The sequence below is a fragment of the Vigna radiata genome, chromosome 10 (assembly GCF_000741045.1).
Source record: "Vigna radiata var. radiata cultivar VC1973A chromosome 10, Vradiata_ver6, whole genome shotgun sequence".
Lineage (NCBI taxonomy): Eukaryota > Viridiplantae > Streptophyta > Magnoliopsida > Fabales > Fabaceae > Vigna > Vigna radiata.
Window position 1 is genome coordinate 13,215,602 of NC_028360.1, and position 17,862 is coordinate 13,233,463.

At 30.9% G+C, this 17,862-nt stretch overlaps 2 protein-coding genes across 2 annotated transcripts; one reads left to right on the forward strand and one right to left on the reverse strand.

Annotated features, from left to right (window-relative positions):
• The first annotated feature begins 763 nt into the window (after positions 1–763).
• LOC106776032 (telomere repeat-binding factor 1) lies at positions 764–5,908 on the forward strand. The gene is made up of 7 exons (XM_022787163.1): positions 764–1,019; positions 1,639–1,814; positions 1,956–2,173; positions 2,378–2,462; positions 3,778–3,861; positions 4,878–5,228; positions 5,574–5,908. The coding sequence occupies exons 2-7, from the start codon at positions 1,665–1,667 to the stop codon at positions 5,583–5,585; spliced, it is 900 nt and encodes a 299-aa protein (XP_022642884.1). The 5' UTR covers positions 764–1,019; positions 1,639–1,664; the 3' UTR covers positions 5,586–5,908.
• Positions 5,909–11,086: 5,178 nt separating this feature from the next.
• On the reverse strand, positions 11,087–16,221 carry LOC106774485 (ent-kaurenoic acid oxidase 1). The gene is made up of 8 exons (XM_014661495.2): positions 15,717–16,221; positions 13,820–14,297; positions 12,557–12,820; positions 12,307–12,396; positions 12,141–12,219; positions 11,782–11,888; positions 11,580–11,698; positions 11,087–11,442 (listed from the first exon to the last, which is right to left on the reverse strand). The coding sequence occupies exons 1-8, from the start codon at positions 15,959–15,961 to the stop codon at positions 11,352–11,354; spliced, it is 1,473 nt and encodes a 490-aa protein (XP_014516981.1). The 5' UTR covers positions 15,962–16,221; the 3' UTR covers positions 11,087–11,351.
• Positions 16,222–17,862: the final 1,641 nt, after the last annotated feature.

The following is a 17,862-nucleotide window of genomic DNA, read 5'->3' on the forward strand; positions in this document are numbered from 1 at the left end:
AATCTGAATATATTCATAATTAATAACAAGCTAAACGAACGGACTGTTACACATTTAACTGCTATTGAGCAACCACTTATATTTTTGTATATTAAGTGTTATTCTCAAAAGACATCCTTCTATAGAGCTTTTTAAGCATGTAAACAGTTATCTATATTGTGATCCATAGTATTTGAATTAATAAAAAATATTTTTTTTTTCAGTCTTGTGATTATCTTATAAACAAAAGAAAATAAGAATTTGTGAAGAGAAAACGAAAGTTGGTTAGAATAGAAAGAAAGGATGAATGGGTGAAATGTAGGTGGGAGAGTAAGTGATAGAAAGGTAAAACGTGATAAGGAAAACATGTAGATTAAAAGAACATTTTCCAAAAATAAAAGGTGGCTACTTAACATATTTTTTTCCATTAATAATTGATATTCATTAAAAAAATACATATTTTATTTTAATTTATTTATAAATGAAATTGCAATAGTTTGTTTAATAATTTTTAGAGTTTGCTCAGCCAAACAAAAAAAGAATATTGGAAAAATTACATATATATTTTCTATTTTTTCAATTTAAAATTTTTCTCATATTTTGGATGTTGTTGATTCTATTTTATTTGTTTTTTTATTAACTGGACCAAAGTGACTATTTGGGATAAGAGACGTAACGATACACACAAAATTTATCTGGTATATATATAGATATATGTAAATGAAATTTTGTATTTATCTTGTAAATTTAAAGTTTGATAAGAAACTGAAACATGCATATTATGTAAACTATTGTGAAGGTAAGAGTATTTTAGAAGAAGGATGACATTACAAAAGAGTACAGAAGAGAAATATGTAACTTTTGTCTTATTTTTTGTTTGTTGTTTACCGGTATAGAATACAACTGTTGAATGCACAAGTTGGGTCTCTGTTCCTGTTAGGGCATTTGGCGAGGGATGCAATCGAAACTGGGGACCTTAGATCACCAATTTCTCATCTTTCCAATCTCCATCAAATCGTTTCCTCCCTATTCCAATTAAGGTTTCTCCTCTCTGTTTTCCCTGTCGATATTTGTCAAATTCTGCTCTTAGGGTTTCTTATAACAGACCAAAATACAATTGTTTTAGGTCCGATTGTGAAATCCGTTTTTTATTTTTTATGTATAATTCTGATTAGATTTTCTCATGGTGTCGAATTCCCAAGTCTGCTATTTGATTGGACAGTGGTTTTCGTGTTTCTGTAGCTTATGTTCCCTCAATTCAAATCAAGAATGAATTTGTTGGATTTCTTTGCATGCTTACTGACAACTTCCTACGTGGAATTTATTGTTTTAGTGCCATGTATGGCCGTATAACACATCCTTAAACTATTTGGTGTCCGAAATAAATGGAATGGAACTGGTAAATTTATGATACAAGTGGCGTGATTTGTACAATTATTGGACTGTAGAAGGTCTTTAAGAATCAAAACAAGCCCTAGGATGAACTTTTCACATATAATTTATATTATTAATCTCGAGTTTAGAATTTGAAAATTAAATATTTAGTTGGGCATAAGCTAAACTGATCAGAAGAGCTTTCAAAATGTTGTGATTGCAAAACTTGTGATTATGTATTTAGAGCTAAAGTCGATGCTTATGTGGTTTACATTTGCTTGCCAGCTGAGAGTGCTTCTGATAAACTCGTGATGGGTGCTCCGAAGCAGAAATGGACTGCAGAAGAGGAAGCAGCACTCAAAGCTGGAGTTATCAAGCATGGTGTTGGTAAATGGCGCACCATACTGAAGGATCCAGAGTTTAATAATGTTTTATACCTGCGGTCAAATGTGGATCTCAAGGTCTGGTTATCTCGTTAGTTGTCTTTCTTGATGTTATGTTAGGTTGAGGTTCATCACTTCATTATCTTTACACTGTAATGAACTAATGTCGGCCTACATGCATAACATGTTTGTGCGGTTCTGATATGGGGTGTTGAATAGGATAAATGGCGAAATCTGAGCGTGATGGCAAATGGATGGAGCTCTAGGGAGAAGTCTAGGCTAGCGGTCAGAAGGGTGCATCATACCCCAAAACAGGATGAGCACTCCATGTCCATCACTCCTGTTGCTCCTAGTGATGAAGACATTGTTGATGTTAAGCCTCTTCAAATTTCTAGAGATACAGTGCATATTCTGGGTCCGAAAAGATCTAATTTAAGGTTGGATTTTTTATTTTTGATTTCATATGGTATTTTGTTCTATTATATTTTCTACCTGGTTTTCCTGAAAGGTGATGCTTTAGCAGTGCTATCTGTAATTGTTTTATAGCAAGGAATTGTTAATGTTTAACTAGTACTATAGTTTTTGTTTAATTGGTTTGTCTAGCATGACTGTATATGTTTTACCCTGTTTACATTATACAGTTTGGATAAACTTATAATGGAAGCAATCACTAGCTTGAAGGAGAATGGTGGTTCTAATAAGACAGCTATTGCTGCTTTCATAGAGGTATAGTTCTGAGTGCTAAGCCTAACTTTTGTCTGCTTTTTTTTTTTCCCTAGATAATTGTTAAATTAATAAAACAAAATTGTTCATTCTATGTAAGATTTTTCTTGTGGGCATAGAAGGCCTTTTAGTTTAGATCAGTCGGAGGAAATATATATGAAAAGCTTCTGAAGCCTAATGTCAAAGGAAAACATGAGTGTTGAGAGATAACATAGTTGTCTTATTGGATTAAATGTTCCTTGTGTAGTTGAGGGATTGATGTGCCACACTGATCCTGGAGTTGTTTCTCTGGGTCAGTATTTTGTGACCCAGGTCATATAGAGCCAACATTTCATGTTTCACAACCCTAAAATTATTATTTTTTCTTCCCTATCCTGCTGTCTCTTTCTTCCTGTCATTTGTGCTCTCTCAGCTATGGCATTGTTGTGCTTCGTCTTCTCTCTTCTGCTTCATCATCTTCTTCTCCTCCCTTTTAGTTGGGATGCTGGGGTTATGTTTTTTCTTCTGTGTTGGTTGTAGTACTTCCTTCAACATTGTGCTCTGCTGGGACAATTTTTCTTTTTCAGGCGGTGCTGGATAAGCTGGGACAATTTTTGAACAAAGTATGCCCATGCACCTGATTAGGAATGGGTGCTGGATTTGCTTTAGGGATTTAGGCTACCTGAGTATTGGTGAATTTTGAAAGCTTATATTTGTCTTCTGTATGATTGACTATGAGATGTTTTTGGACCTACCAATTGAATAATAATCTATGAATATTTTCAGTTTAAGTTAGTTCAAGCTTATGCTTTACAAGATGTTTTCGTTATCCATGTCTTTTTTTTTTTATCATATGTATTTTTATTTATAATTTTTCAACTTCTGGTAGCATCTTACAATCAATGATACGATCTTTCATTTATGATCATTCACCCCTCTCCTGATCCTTAGTCACATCTCAGTTTTGGTAGCAATAAGGTGACTTATTTAATCTCAATCAACAAAGAGGTGCAAGTAATCTGCTTTCACAAGATCATGATCTTGAGTCTCAGTGCACATTTGGTCTATTCTATGATCTTTCAATGGTTGAATGATCTTGTCCCCCACATGTAACCATAGATACATTTCATGTGATTGTGTTAGGAACCCAGATAGTAAGGATGCTGAAAATGTGTTGACGTTCAGACTTTAAAATAACCACAATTTTTATGGCTAAGGAATGACATTATGTCTTTTATTTACTGTTCAAATTTCCATTTTCTTTGGTACATCGTATGATATATGCTATATTATGTTTGTATTCATTATCAGTTGAATTTCATTGCTTTGAAATCTGTAGGACCACTATTGGGCGCTGCCAGACTTAAAAAGGATGTTGTCTGCAAAATTAAAGTTTTTGACAGCAAGTGGAAAACTGATCAAGGTATATTTCTACACGTTTAATTATGTCCCGGCTCAGATGCTTCTGATGCTAACACGCAATAAAAGTTGTTGGTGCATTCAGTGTTGTTTTTTATTAATGATCTCAAGAGATGGATGCAAATTAGTTTCTGGTAGAGACTTCTGTAGTTAGTTGCATGTGAGAAATGAAACTCCTATTAATGCTGAACTAGGCTCTCTTCTGTAGTCTGCCTGGCTCTTGGGAACGGGCTTTTCTCTAAATTGATGGTATGAAACCCAGTTTACTCGTTCACCAGTGTGAATGGGTTGCTTTTTTTTACAACCTTATGGATTAGATGTAGGAGCATGAATATTGAATGAATTGAAATATGGAACTTTCATTTAGAGGAGTGGGCGTTGATTTTAGTATTTTATTATTCATGGACAAACATTGAAGCATTTACCCTAAGCTGTGTTTGATTTGACAAACCTATAGTTACTCATTATAAGACTGATGAAGTGTGTGGGTTGGATATTGGGATGTATGCCAGGACAAGAGAATTAGGGGAGATGACAAAACGGAATAAGTAGAGATGTGAGTGAAGCAATTGGCATAATCGTTTTTGACAAATTAAAACAGCAAGAAACAATTCTAACCCACTTATTATTCGGGATTCATAATTTCACATGGTTAATTTGAAATTCATTGCTGGTGGTGGTGGTGGTGTTACAAATGTTTTATTTTATGCACTGTTGCTTACTTACAGAAGCGCTTTTTTTTTTTTTTTTTTTTTTTGTGTAATTAGTCAGGGTTATGGTAGGTGGTCATGCGTTGTTTAACTACAAACCGTGTAGACTTGCATAAAGTTTGTGTTTTGGTATGAAGTGGAAACATATTTATGATATAATTTTCGCGAATCCATTAGCTTGAGTTCATATTTGTACATTTGGTTTTCATGTTAGCTTTACAACTATTGTGGATGTTGTCTCATTTTGTGTCGGTTATATCAAGTTGTTTCTGTTAGAGATCTTACTTCTGGGTTGACTTTGATATTTCAGGTAAACCGCAAGTATAGGATTGCACCTACAGCAGCATATTCTGACAGAAGAAGAAACTCATCCATGTTATTTTTGGATGGGAGGCAAAAAGCCTCCATGAAAATGGACAAGGATGAGACCAACATTCTTACTAAATCTCAGATAGATTTAGAGTTAGCGAAGATAAGGTCCATGACTCCGCAAGAGGCAGCTGCATTTGCTGCTCGAGCAGTTGCAGAAGCAGAAGCTGCCATAGCTGAAGCAGAGGAGGCAGCCAAGGAGGCTGAAGCAGCAGAAGCCGATGCAGAGGCGGCTCAAGCTTTTGCAGATGCTACAACAAAATCAGGGAAAGGAAGGAAATCCCCAAGGAGGGTAAAATCTCTTCCTTCTCCATCTTTTCTCATTCATGATACTAAAACACGTCTGTAGAGCGCGCAGAAAAATTCTTTTTGTTACTACTTAAAAGTAGGACAGATACACATATTTTTCTTTAAATATGCTTAGGAAATTTGAATTTTGTTTTATTTTTCATAAAACATAGTGATGAGGGAAAGGAGCAAATCAGTTTCTCATATTGATGAGACTTGTGATTTGGTTAAGGATAAGGAGGTTTTTTTTTATCATTTTGGAGACATTCCATTTGGCTGCTTACTGATTCCCTGTTATCAAAATAAAATATTGTAGCATTCTAATTTTTGGCATTTCTAAATATCGTAGATCCATGCTTGATGGAAGTTTGAAGAATTAGACACTAGGAGAGATGAGCCGTGGCATTGAGTAGGAAAGCCAACCAGCTACACATATGATTTGCTGGCATGGTCTACATTTTACACATAATACTTGAGGCTCTTGTTACTATTCAGGTTTCACCTTGTTTAGGAGATTATTCTGAATTTTTGGGTCTTAAAATGTCCTTGTAGATAGAAGCATTGTTTGAATCTTTCTTGTAATTTCTTTAGAGCTATTGTTACCTTCGCGCTCTGGCCATGTACCCATTTACAGAATATTGATGTTTAGATGAATGGGAATTCGTTCAAATTTCTTCTGAAGCATACATGTGCATCCTTTGACGTGTTATCCAGCTTTTTTAAGAGTTGAAAGTGTTATGTTGTGTGGAAACCATTCTTTTTCATTTGTGGATTTAAGTTGTATTTGCAGAAACCTTTTGTCTTGCCTTTCTAGGAGCAGAAAATGAAAACGACAGACTAGTTTTTTTAGGCGAGAATAATGACAAAGTGGTAAAATAAATCCAGTTTTAACTCGTGTAAATAGTTTTTAGAGAAATTAGATAAGGGTTATTGTGATAAGATTGACTTTAGGGTTTTTTTTTTTTTTTTTTTTTTTGTCAAATTTGGTTTTGGTTACTGTTTTCTATAACTGATTAATTAGTTTTCAAATTTAAAAAAAAAAACGTGCGAATTTAATCTTTTACCATTTTATGATGGTGAAAAATCATTATTAAATGTTAAATTTAGATTTAAAAGAAATATTTGAATTATATATTCCTAAAGGTTGAATTTATCAATTTAAGAGTGCAAGAACTAAAGACGTACCTTTTCCTTTCTTTAAACTGAGTAAAGTTTAATTTATTATAGATGTAATAAGTTGTTGCCTACTCAAATCTAAGAATTAACATAACGTTATTATATTCCAAAATAGTTCCATTTGATTCTATGATATTCATTTTCTTCATAGGTTGTTCTATCCTTAATATATACCAAATTATAAATAAAAATTCAATGTATCAATTTCTCTTGCCTCTATATTTGTACTTTACTAGGAAAGAATCAAAAGTTAGACAAAACTAAGAATACTTAACTTTCATTAAAAGTCTTGATTTATAAATACAATATTTCACTGCATATTTAAACAAGTATAAATTAATTTATTTAATTAAAAGCTTAAGTCTAAATTAGTTTATTTAATTAAAAATTTATATGAAGAGATTACAACTTACACATGTAATCAAAGAAAAAATTACACATTTAAGGAAAAGAAAGTTTCTTAGTACACATAAATCATGTCAAAATATCTAAAATCATGTTATCTTCTAAATTGTAACTTTTTAATCAGAAACGATTTCAAAATTTTAGAAACAAAATAGAGAATGTTAAAATAAGGAATTTAAAGTGATTTGTAAAGCAAAATACTAAATAATTAATATTATAATTTACATATTAAGCATAAATTAAAATTTTGACCTTTATGTTTTTAAATTATCTCTACTAAACATAAAATCTAATTATATTACTTTTCTACGTTTTAACTTTATCTTTCTTCAATTTAATACACCTATTTTTTTTATGCTAAATAACATAATAAGTCCGAAGTTAGAATGGATATATTTTCATTTATCTAAATCTTATATATATTTTTTATTATCTCTTAAAATTGTAAACAATTTGTAAAAACGATAAATTTTTTTCCAATCTCATAAATCTTTAAAATTATTTCAAATATTTTAAATTTTTATTATATAGAATTCATTAAAATTGAAATTACAAAATCTTAATCATAAAAATCTCTTAAAAATTCTAACAAGTCATGTAATTTCTACTTAATCTTAAATTTGGTAAGACTTTTTCTTATGACTTAATAATATCTTAAAATTCCAATCTAATAATATAAGTTATAAAAGCTTAATTGTAAAATTTTTTCTTTCTTTTCATAAATAAATTAATATCTCCTCTTTGACATAATTTTCTCAATTTAAGTATGATTACTCTATCTTTTGGGTCTTTTATCTTTATATATTGTTCTACTTCTTTATTTTTATCTAATGTAAGACTTAGACTCACACTTATATTTTCAACACCTCAATCGGAATTGGACTTTTCAATCGATTGAAAACCTTTTAAACACAACTAATATTTATACGAACTCCTTTTACCTGTAGGAATATATGTTGGATCTGTCGATTGTGTTATGGCCAAAGTCCTACTCAAGGTCACTTAATGGAATTAGGAGAAGCTGTAGGTATTATTACGAGCCAATCCATTTTTGGTACCCCTCAAGGAGCAGCTATTCTAACACTCTCGGGGGATTTCATTCACAAACTCAAAGTTTATGGTTGACTGATATTGCATATTATCATTTGACTATTGCGTATATTTTTCTAGTTGCTGACCATGTGTATAGAACTAATTTCGGGATTGGTGCTTTAAAGACCAATAACCCTGAGTCCTTGATGGACTCCTTTTACACCAGGTACACCATTCCTTCTTTTCATTTGCATTTTCTGCACTCAGAATTTCTCTGCATGATATTATAACTTATGATCTCATGCATGTTATGAGAACAATCCACTATCTCTAATGCTTCTTTCGAAGATTCAACTCGATAACACCTTGTAACTCAAAAACTTGAAAATTTATACTAGTGGTAAAATATAAAACTTAGAGTCATACTTACAATCAAACATATTATTATCTAAATTCTCCACCGCCAGACCAATCTCAGTTTGTCAAAACTTAAACAGTCCCATGATTGCTCCCATTTGCTTTTGATAACATCTTTGATTTCTTGATCTAAATTTTGGCTACGGAAAGATATGGACAATGTAATAGTTTCTACTCACATAAATTTTACTCATGTTTTGAAAGCATATACCTTTTACTGTGCTTGAAAGAATATATTCATTTTGTCTGTTTTGTTTTTGAGGTTGTGGTCTCATCACAAAGTGACAGTGAACGTAAGGATCTGATGATGAGTATGGTTCAGTGCAGTCCAAGAACTATAGCATAAGATAACATTGTTTCGGTGGTTTTTGTCTCCTTCTGCTTTGAGGGACACTACACCAAACATCATGTGCAGGTTTCAAAACAAAAGTGTTTATTTTGCTTCGATCAAAACAAAAATCTGTACACTATTTTAAATGATTTTTTTTGTAAGTTTATTTATTTTTTCCTTTGGTTAATATTGGCATTGTAGAAGCTTGTGATGTCAAATCTTAATCTCCTGTAAATAAGTGTCTTTCCTTTTTTATTAAGTATAAAGTATTTTATTAAGTTTTAACAGTTTGTATTAGATGACTGTTTTCTGGGTAATAGTGTCACAAATTTCTTTTGTTATAATCTTCAAGATAACCTCAATAAAAAGCTGAAGATATAGTTGATCATTTCATGCTGGCACATAAACTATCAACTTGAAGCATCAATGTAACACACTCTACTATACTTAATTATCAACCTAGAGTTATGCCAATTAATCTTTTTAGAATTAATTTTATGTATTCAATTTGTATTAAGTAAGTCTATATTTAAATATAGAAAAATAATCATATTTAACTGTCTTAAATATAAAGAAATTTTAACTAATTTAAATATTTTAATTTAATTAAAAAAATTTAACAGCTTATGTCTTTCAACAAGAAAGACCTTTTCTTCACGATTTCTCATATTCGTTGATATCTAAATTCAAATCACAACAAAGTAACGGAGAAGATAAAATTTGTATTTTAAATTATATAATTTAAAATATAAAATAAAAAATACTTCACGAATTATATAATTTGAAATGTAAAATAAAAACACATTTTAAATGGTATAATATAAAATATTAATGAATTGTGTATTCCAAAATTAAAAATAATACAAAAATATAAAATTGGAAACTTTTAAAATACGAAATTTACGAATTGTGTATTTCAAAATTAAAAATGAAAATAGGATAAAATTGAAATTGTGTCAAGTATACGAAGATATAAGAAGAAATTATGGAGGTGTAAAGAAAATACCCAATTTAACAAAAAAAATAGAACAAAATATTATTATAGATTCAATTGTAAATGATATAAGTTTTCTTCTTTCAATGCAAATATCAAGAAAGAAAGAAAATTCTAGTTAGGTAAATATTAAATTAGATTAGGAAATAAAATAAAAATGATAAGATATGTGAATAGTTCATTTTTAATGAAACAAATGTTGTTTCAAATAAAACGATTTAAACGCAAAGAAAATAGAATATGCAAGTTTATTGTGTATAAAGATGAAAATATGTTTCGGTTGTAGTAATAATGGAAGCTTATTTATTTTGTTATTTTAAAAATAATTTAATTTTAAAGATATTAGGTTTTGATTATTTAAATAATCAAAATTTATTTCTTTTTCAATTTTAAAAATAATTTGATTTTAAAGGTAAAATCAGAAACAGAATAGATTTTTTTTAGTAAAAAAACTTAAGTTTAATATGAAAGTTTATGTTTCAAACTAAAAAAGCTTTTATTTTTTTATTTTGTTTAAATATATTTCGATTGTTGAATCGAAATCTAATTTTCAAAATAATTTGTGTTATTATTTGCTGTCACCTGTCCACTCTCAAGGTAAACTCTTTTCAGTCTTTACATAAACTAATGTTATCAAGTTAATTATAAATTTACATATTTAAGAACTTAAAATTGAGAGTGAAACATTTTTATAATTAAAAAGTAAACAATAGATAAAAATATTTGAAAAAAGTTAAAAAGAATCAAATGTTTATTTAAAAAACTATATTTGAATAATTAAAATTAAGGTTCGTGTTTTTTTAAAATGTAATACATCTTTTGAACGACCAAGAAAAAAAAATGCATACTCAAATATGTATGATAAAAAGAAAATTGTGTTACAAATATGAATGAAATGTATGAATTTTAAGTCTAATAATTAATAGTAGATAGAAAAATAATGTTACAAAACTAAAAGCTAAAAAGACAAAAAGAAATGAATATATTATTTTATATTATTTAATAAATTATAAGTGTTTTAGTAATTTAAAATATACGAAGTCAATCTATAGAGACAGGATTTGCACATACATCCTCGTTTCTTTCTTATATTTGTGAATTTGTTTTTTTTTTTTATATTAATGTTTCTCGAGACTTTATCATATTTAGGAAGATTTCTATATATATTTAATAATGAGAATTTCCTAGATAGATTTGCTATGAGTAACGAATGAATCCTTAAATGTGTGATTAATTTCCGTTTAATTTTACTTAAAAGAATTAAGACGAAGGTTTAATTGTGTAACTAATTAAGAGTTAAATAAAACATAAATTATCAGTTTATCTAAATCTATATTCATTCAAGAGAGAAATCCTTTGAGGAATTTGGAATTCACATTGGTTAATCATTTTATAACTTTTAACTAATTTTACATATAATTCTTATGTGGAATTCGGTTCAATTATACATTTTTTTTTTTTTTAATTTTAAACAGTCTAATGCACAAAAAAATGGACGAATACCCGATGAGACAAAGATCCTTTGTTCATTTGTCAGAACATTTAGACATGACAGAAGACTTCCGAGCTAGTGCTTAAAGAGAATATGGAAGATGCAGAATTGGAAATTTTACTTATTTGTATGTACTGTGAAAAACTCTTTTTTTTTTGTTGAAGCCATGTCAACTTAGCTTAGACTGGATCTGCAAGCATTTATCTGAGGAAGATAACATGGAGACAGAATTTCAAATTAAAAAGAGCCATATATACTACAGCTCTCAGGTTGTTGTAGATCAACATTTCTTCACCCTTCCCAAGCAATTGTCGATGGGCCTTGTATGTGGTAAGTATCTCACAGGACAATTATGATTTTTCTGTTCAAACCTGTTGAATCAACAACACAAAATATTGTTAAAGATATTATTCAGTTAAAATAATTCAAGTTTCAATCTGCTATTGCAAGAATGAGCGAGTTAGGTACAATCATAACACTCAAACTGTGGTAGAGTGAGAATTTTCACCGGTAATTCAGAACGAAATAATGAAGAAAAACTGCTATTTCCATCTTGGCAAGATCATTCCCAGGACACAATCTGCTTCCTGCCCCAAAGGGAAGGAATTCTCCGGCTTTGTGTTCTTTCTGTGAATAAGCATCACCAAATTCAAAATTGCAGAATGCATGACTCATATCAGAATAGGTAAAGATGAAGCTTAGGAACTTACATTCCACCTATAAGGGTTAAATTCCTTTGGATTAGGATATATTTCAGGATCAAGGTGAACTGATCTGAACCACACAAGTGCTTTCCAACCTTTTGGAATTAAGTACCCTGTATCACCCCATATACAGTTAATACTTTGTAACATGAGTGAAAGATTATACTTAATACCACACCATGATATTCTTCAACATTTATGCAGTGAACAAATATCATACTAGCCACTTGCAATCATATAATATACAAAACTTTAAGTTCAAACGGAGAAGAGTGTAGCTTTGTTTTTTCACTTCTTTCATCATATGAACGAAGCAAGAATATTCTGATACTGACAACAAATAAATAGGAAGAACATGGACTCACCATTGATATTGACATCAGATTTTGCCTCCCGGAAGACCACCAGTGAGAATGTAATCACACGCATTGTTTCATCAATCACCTAAACAATGTGGAAAATAGAAATATGTATTATCATAGTTGACACAGTAGATATTGATATTAACTTCAGATCAATAGCTACACCTACCTTGTAAAGAAAATCCATCTCACGAACTTCCTTTAGTGTCAACCCTTTCTGTGTTGGAGGCCTTCTCCGTACTATTTCTTCTTGTTCTGCCTATTCAAGGCGTAAAGATAAATGTTAGTTTTGACCTTACACTACCATAGAGGGTAGAACAAGGATACATTTTCCAAGATGAAGTGATTAATGTGCATGTTTATTGTGCCTTAGTAACTTGTAAATTTAGGTGGACTATGATAATCAAATAACCTGTTACCTTGGCCTTCTGGAGATATTCTGGGTGCTTTTGCAGGAAGAAGGTTGCCCACATGGTAATGTGTCCTGAAGATTCGTGGCCTGCATTCAAGTACATTAACATGATATCAATGATTTCCTCATCTCCCAACTTTCTTCCATCCTCGTCCGCAACATCTACCAGAGCATCCATCATATCTCGGTTTTTTCCAGGCAAATATCGCTTCCTTATGTTTCTTCTCTCGTCCACAATAGATTGAAATATGGCCACTAGATTTTTCCTTGCCTAAAATAAAAGCCTCAAGTGGTAAGATGTTCTACCTGTATAACTGCAAGGTTTGAATAGACTATACTTTGTTGCTTGATGTTACAATCAGAGTCTGACAGAAAGGGACTTCTGATTCATGTGAAGAACATATATAATAGTGTGACAATGTCATTGATGATTTAAGTATCCTAGAATATGCTTGATTGGTGACCACAATAAAAGAATGAAAATTTTTTCCATACTTTGCTCACAATCACTAGTGATATGGTCAAAATAATATGTAGGTGAGAAACAAATGTTTTCTGAGTAACTTTTGGGACTTAAATTTCGAATTATAAAAAAAATATTAGAATCTTATTTGATATTGAAAGCATTGTAATAATATCGAGACCCAATGTCGGACCTTTACTGAATTACAAACAAATGTATAGTGATGAAACTTCATGTCATATATGTCTGAAGTTGAGTTAGACAGACCAAACACTTTAAAATCTAAGACACTTCTTTCTAAAACTGACACAGCAAAACAATTTAGACTTTACTTGGTTTTACATTAGCTTTGATACAATACGCTCTAATTTCAACTCTATTGTGAAGATATTGAAATCTCTTACTTATAACGTCAAAGATCTCAGGGGGGAACTGGTAGATCAACACATGTTTTTAGTCTAGTAGGTTGAAATTGATTGCTTTTACCTAAAATGGTTTCAACTTTGCATAAACTATAAATCTTGTAGTCAAAATCAAACAAGTGAAACATAAGAATATCAATAAGCTTTTCCTGAGACGATGACAAGTAACCTTATCATTCGCCGATTCATACTTTGAGGTTAATACTGCAAGACAAGCCCTACTCTCCATTTCTTTCAAGTTAATAGCAAGGATATTCTAACAAACATTCTATTTTGTTCATACAAGGCAAAACTTAGATAAAGTTCTTTATATCCTTGTTATCTAGTTTTCAAATCAAACCACCGTATATGGTGTTTTAACACAGTTAATGTTGAAGTTAACTACCTTGAATGCCTTGTGGTATGCAAATCCAGGAATATTAATCCGCATGGCTCTGACTCCATAATTAAGTGCTGTGTATTCCCTCTCCAAAGCCTCCATAACAGGTTCACATTCTGAGCTCAGAAAAATATGCATAATGATTTTGAAAGTAAGCTTCCTGATCTCAGTTAAAAACTCAATTTGTCCAAGGTTGGCCCATGTCTCCAATGAACTTATCACATTTTTTTCAATATATGTCAAATAAAGGGACAAAGCTTCCATGCCATTGATTGAAGAGGATGTCAAACGCCTGAGGCGTTTGTGTTCTTCATAAGCCATTGAAATAAATGACCTCTTTCCAATAAGCTCTATCGCAGAACGTGGCCAACCAGTAGTGAATTTATCATCATCTGTCAACACCCTTTTGCATGTTTCAGGTGTTGTCACAATTATACTTGGGTTTCCAAACATCAAGGTCTTGTACATTCCAGTTCGTCCAAATCTTCATGATTTGTTGTTTCAATAAAAAAACGTTAGTATCACCAACTATAATGCACAGATATGATATATGATACATATATTGTTCATATATTTAGGATACATAGAACATGTTAGAATCATAATTCTATTAGATATGTATAAAAAAAAAAAAAATACAATTAGTGAATAAATATACTTCTGCATTGATGTTGAAAGATTACGATTGTCTCACTCCTATTAACAGCAAAATACATGTCATAAAAAAAGTAAACCGCTTTAAAGTTAATCTTTATTTAGTCAGTAAAATTTGGAAGTATCCAAGAGTAAATATCTTATACATATTATTTAACATTAGTTAGCTAAGCAAATGCCACGTATCAGTATTTCATACATCATCACACAGGCATGATTTGAAATGCTCTGGATTAATATTGTATTGCAGAATCTTGGACGGGGAAAGAGTTAGTGAGAGAACTATTCTCTCCTTGGAACTTTCATTTATAACTCTTCTTCCACTTTAATCTTATGTGATTACTAGTAGACAATTCTACCCACATAGTATAAGCAGTATAATCAATTTGTTATTAGATTTTATCATTTAATTAATCATGTTTAAAAAATTCTAAAATGTATTATAATACTTTGTAGACCATCTTAATCATGGAGGGCCCATGCTGACATGGACTGCACATTCTGACGTACGTGTCCGGACATCAAAACGTATATACTGCACGTATTGCATCATAATTTTCCAACGTAAATTTCACTTTTAATGTTTAGTTTTTTGTATTTTGAAAAAAAGTATAAGAAAAGTCTAAAATTTCAATTGGAACATAATAAATTTATTAATTAGGAGCTAGAAAGCAGAAAGGGAAAGTTGGAGTATCAGAGTCCAGAAATCGTGGCTCTTGCGCCACTGTCAGTGTCAGATAGCAGAAGAAAACTCTGGACAATGTTGTGAGTGAGAAAGAGAAAAGGAGGTTAAGTACAGTGAAAATGACAAACAGATGCAGCTCTTCTCTTATTCCTCATCAATGGTTTGTTTGTTTCATAAGTTTGAAAAGGGTCATGCTGCAATTCCAAAACTAAAAAGATAGCATAATGGTAATTTCACTTTCACAAAGAACCAGCAGCTTTTTGTGCCAAACTAGATATAAAGTAGAAAAAGTACATTATCTTATGTTTCCTGGACCACTACTAGCAGTAGCAGCTTTGGTTAAGGGGTGTGGTTGTGTCAGTGGCATGAGGTGAGGATCATGATATCCATTAGCACTCTCAGATTCATGACAATCTCAAGTCACAATACAGAACCACCTCAAAGGTAGTAAACATTAAACAAACAACTGGCTTATGAAAAAACTATGTATGAAAAACATTATTTTTTTATTATACAGAGGATGATAAATGTTAAAATTACTTGTTACTGGTAAATGGTAATTACCTGGAAACAAAGGAGGAGATGAATGAATCAGGGTCCTTGGACTTGAAAGCTCTGAGGAAGGACCACATGTTGCCAATGAAGGGCCAACCCATGTCACCTGGGGGCAGAGAGTACTGCTTCACACCTAATTTGGATTCATAGAGCCACCAATTTAAGTTCTTGAGGACTAAAAGAGCACCAGCAATGGCCACAACCACAAGGACCACCCACATGGTTCCCATCTCCATCACCATCACCATCATCATCAATCACTCAACTTCAGGCCACCCCACAGTGACTAGTGACTCAATACTCACTCAACTCAACTTAGACAACTCACTCACTCACTCACTCACTGTATTTATAAGAAAACTTGGGGTTTGAGATGTGGAGAGAGAGAGAGAGGGAGGGAGGGTGAGGAGATTGCAAAAAAAAAAAAAATAAAGTGAATTTGATGAGAGCACTGAGTGGCCAAAATGAATTTGTGTAAAGTTATAGAACATAGACAGAGGTGGCCGGCTTTCTTTTCCTGTATTTTGTTTTGTTCTGTACCTAATTACAAATCAACTCATACTGTGGAATGATTCCACTAGCTCTGGTTTTTTAAAAACAATTGATAAATGTTTGTTATTTTCAATAATGTAAGTTTGTTATTTATTGTGGACAATACAATTGATTAATTTAGTATTTCTATAAGTCCAGTGTTTTAAGAATAAGCAAAAATTTAGGTTATTAACAAAGATACATGCTGAAAACATTTATGTTTGTGTTATGGTTGTTTAATGGTGGACAGCCTGAGCCATGTTTGCAAAGTTTTAGGATAGAGTTGTGATTTGTTGCAACCTAACAGAGCAACAGAGATTTGACTCTTGTTATCTTCTTTTTCCTTATCATATGACATGAATAATTTCATGATCAATTATATATGAGTAGGGTTGGAGTGTTGTATCTAGAATGTTATTATGATGTTAAGTTGGATGATTTGAAAGTTAAAAAGTTAGTAATTAGAGGAAGAAAGGAAATTTTCTCTGGTCCTTATCAGAGGTGATGTGTTAAGAAACAGGAGCAAGAGTGGACATGATGAAATCCTGAAAAATCCCCTTATTTTTATGCTCTTTTGTGAAATTCTGTATAAAGCTCACAATGATAGTGGTTGCGGCAAATAGTACAATTGACTTTTTTTCTGTATGTTAGCTTCGTATCAATTCGTGTTGGATTTGAGCTTCTTTCTTGGATTTGAAAACTCTGAATCAAGCCATGTTGTTGTTGCTATCGAAAAAGGCTTCTTCTAAGTGTCAATGAATGTTTCCTCTTCCTGCTCATGTGCTTCAAAGTTCAAACTTTCGAATCAAATCTTTTAAAAGTCCTAACAAACTTTATAAAGTTCAAAGTACTTTATTTATTTTTAATTGAGGTTTTTAAATCTTCTTTAAAAAAAAGCATGGTTTTTTGAAGCTGTAAATTAAATGTTTGTTTGCAGCTCATTTAACAAGTTAAGGTAGGTTGAACTTCACTACAGTTCAAAAACCAATTTATTATGGTTTTTAATTTATATGGAATTTATATTGGAAGATGAAAGTTGGTTTGAGTTTTCCAACTAAAATTCAAACACACGAAATATAGTAACAGTTTCCTTAGTTTTTCTTATTACTTTTCGATTTTTCTGTTAGTGAACAGTATTTAATGCAATTGTTTTTGGACATGTTTGTTATTGGTTTGAGAATGATTTATTCAAATCAAGATTATATACATATTAATTGAGTCGCATAAAAAAATAGTTTTAAGTTAAAACTACAACCATGAATCCAAGTGTAATTATGATTATGAAAATAGTTAAGTATTGTTGTTGAAGATTTTATATATTAATAAGAGATAAGGTGATGTAATATTTATTTACAAATATTTTTTTTAAGATTGAGTTAGATTTAAAGTTTATTTATTATTAGATTCTTAAGAAGTTTATTATAGTAATATTTATTGTTTGTTGAGTTTATTATGTTATCGTGATTGAAGTAATCTTATTTAGACGTATATGTCCTAACAAAATAGGTGTATTGGATATTCATTCCACTTCAATTAGAAATAAAACACATTATATATAGAATTCAAATTATTCTTATGAAATTAAGTCAATTAATAATTATTTTTTTGTAATTATGTTAATCAA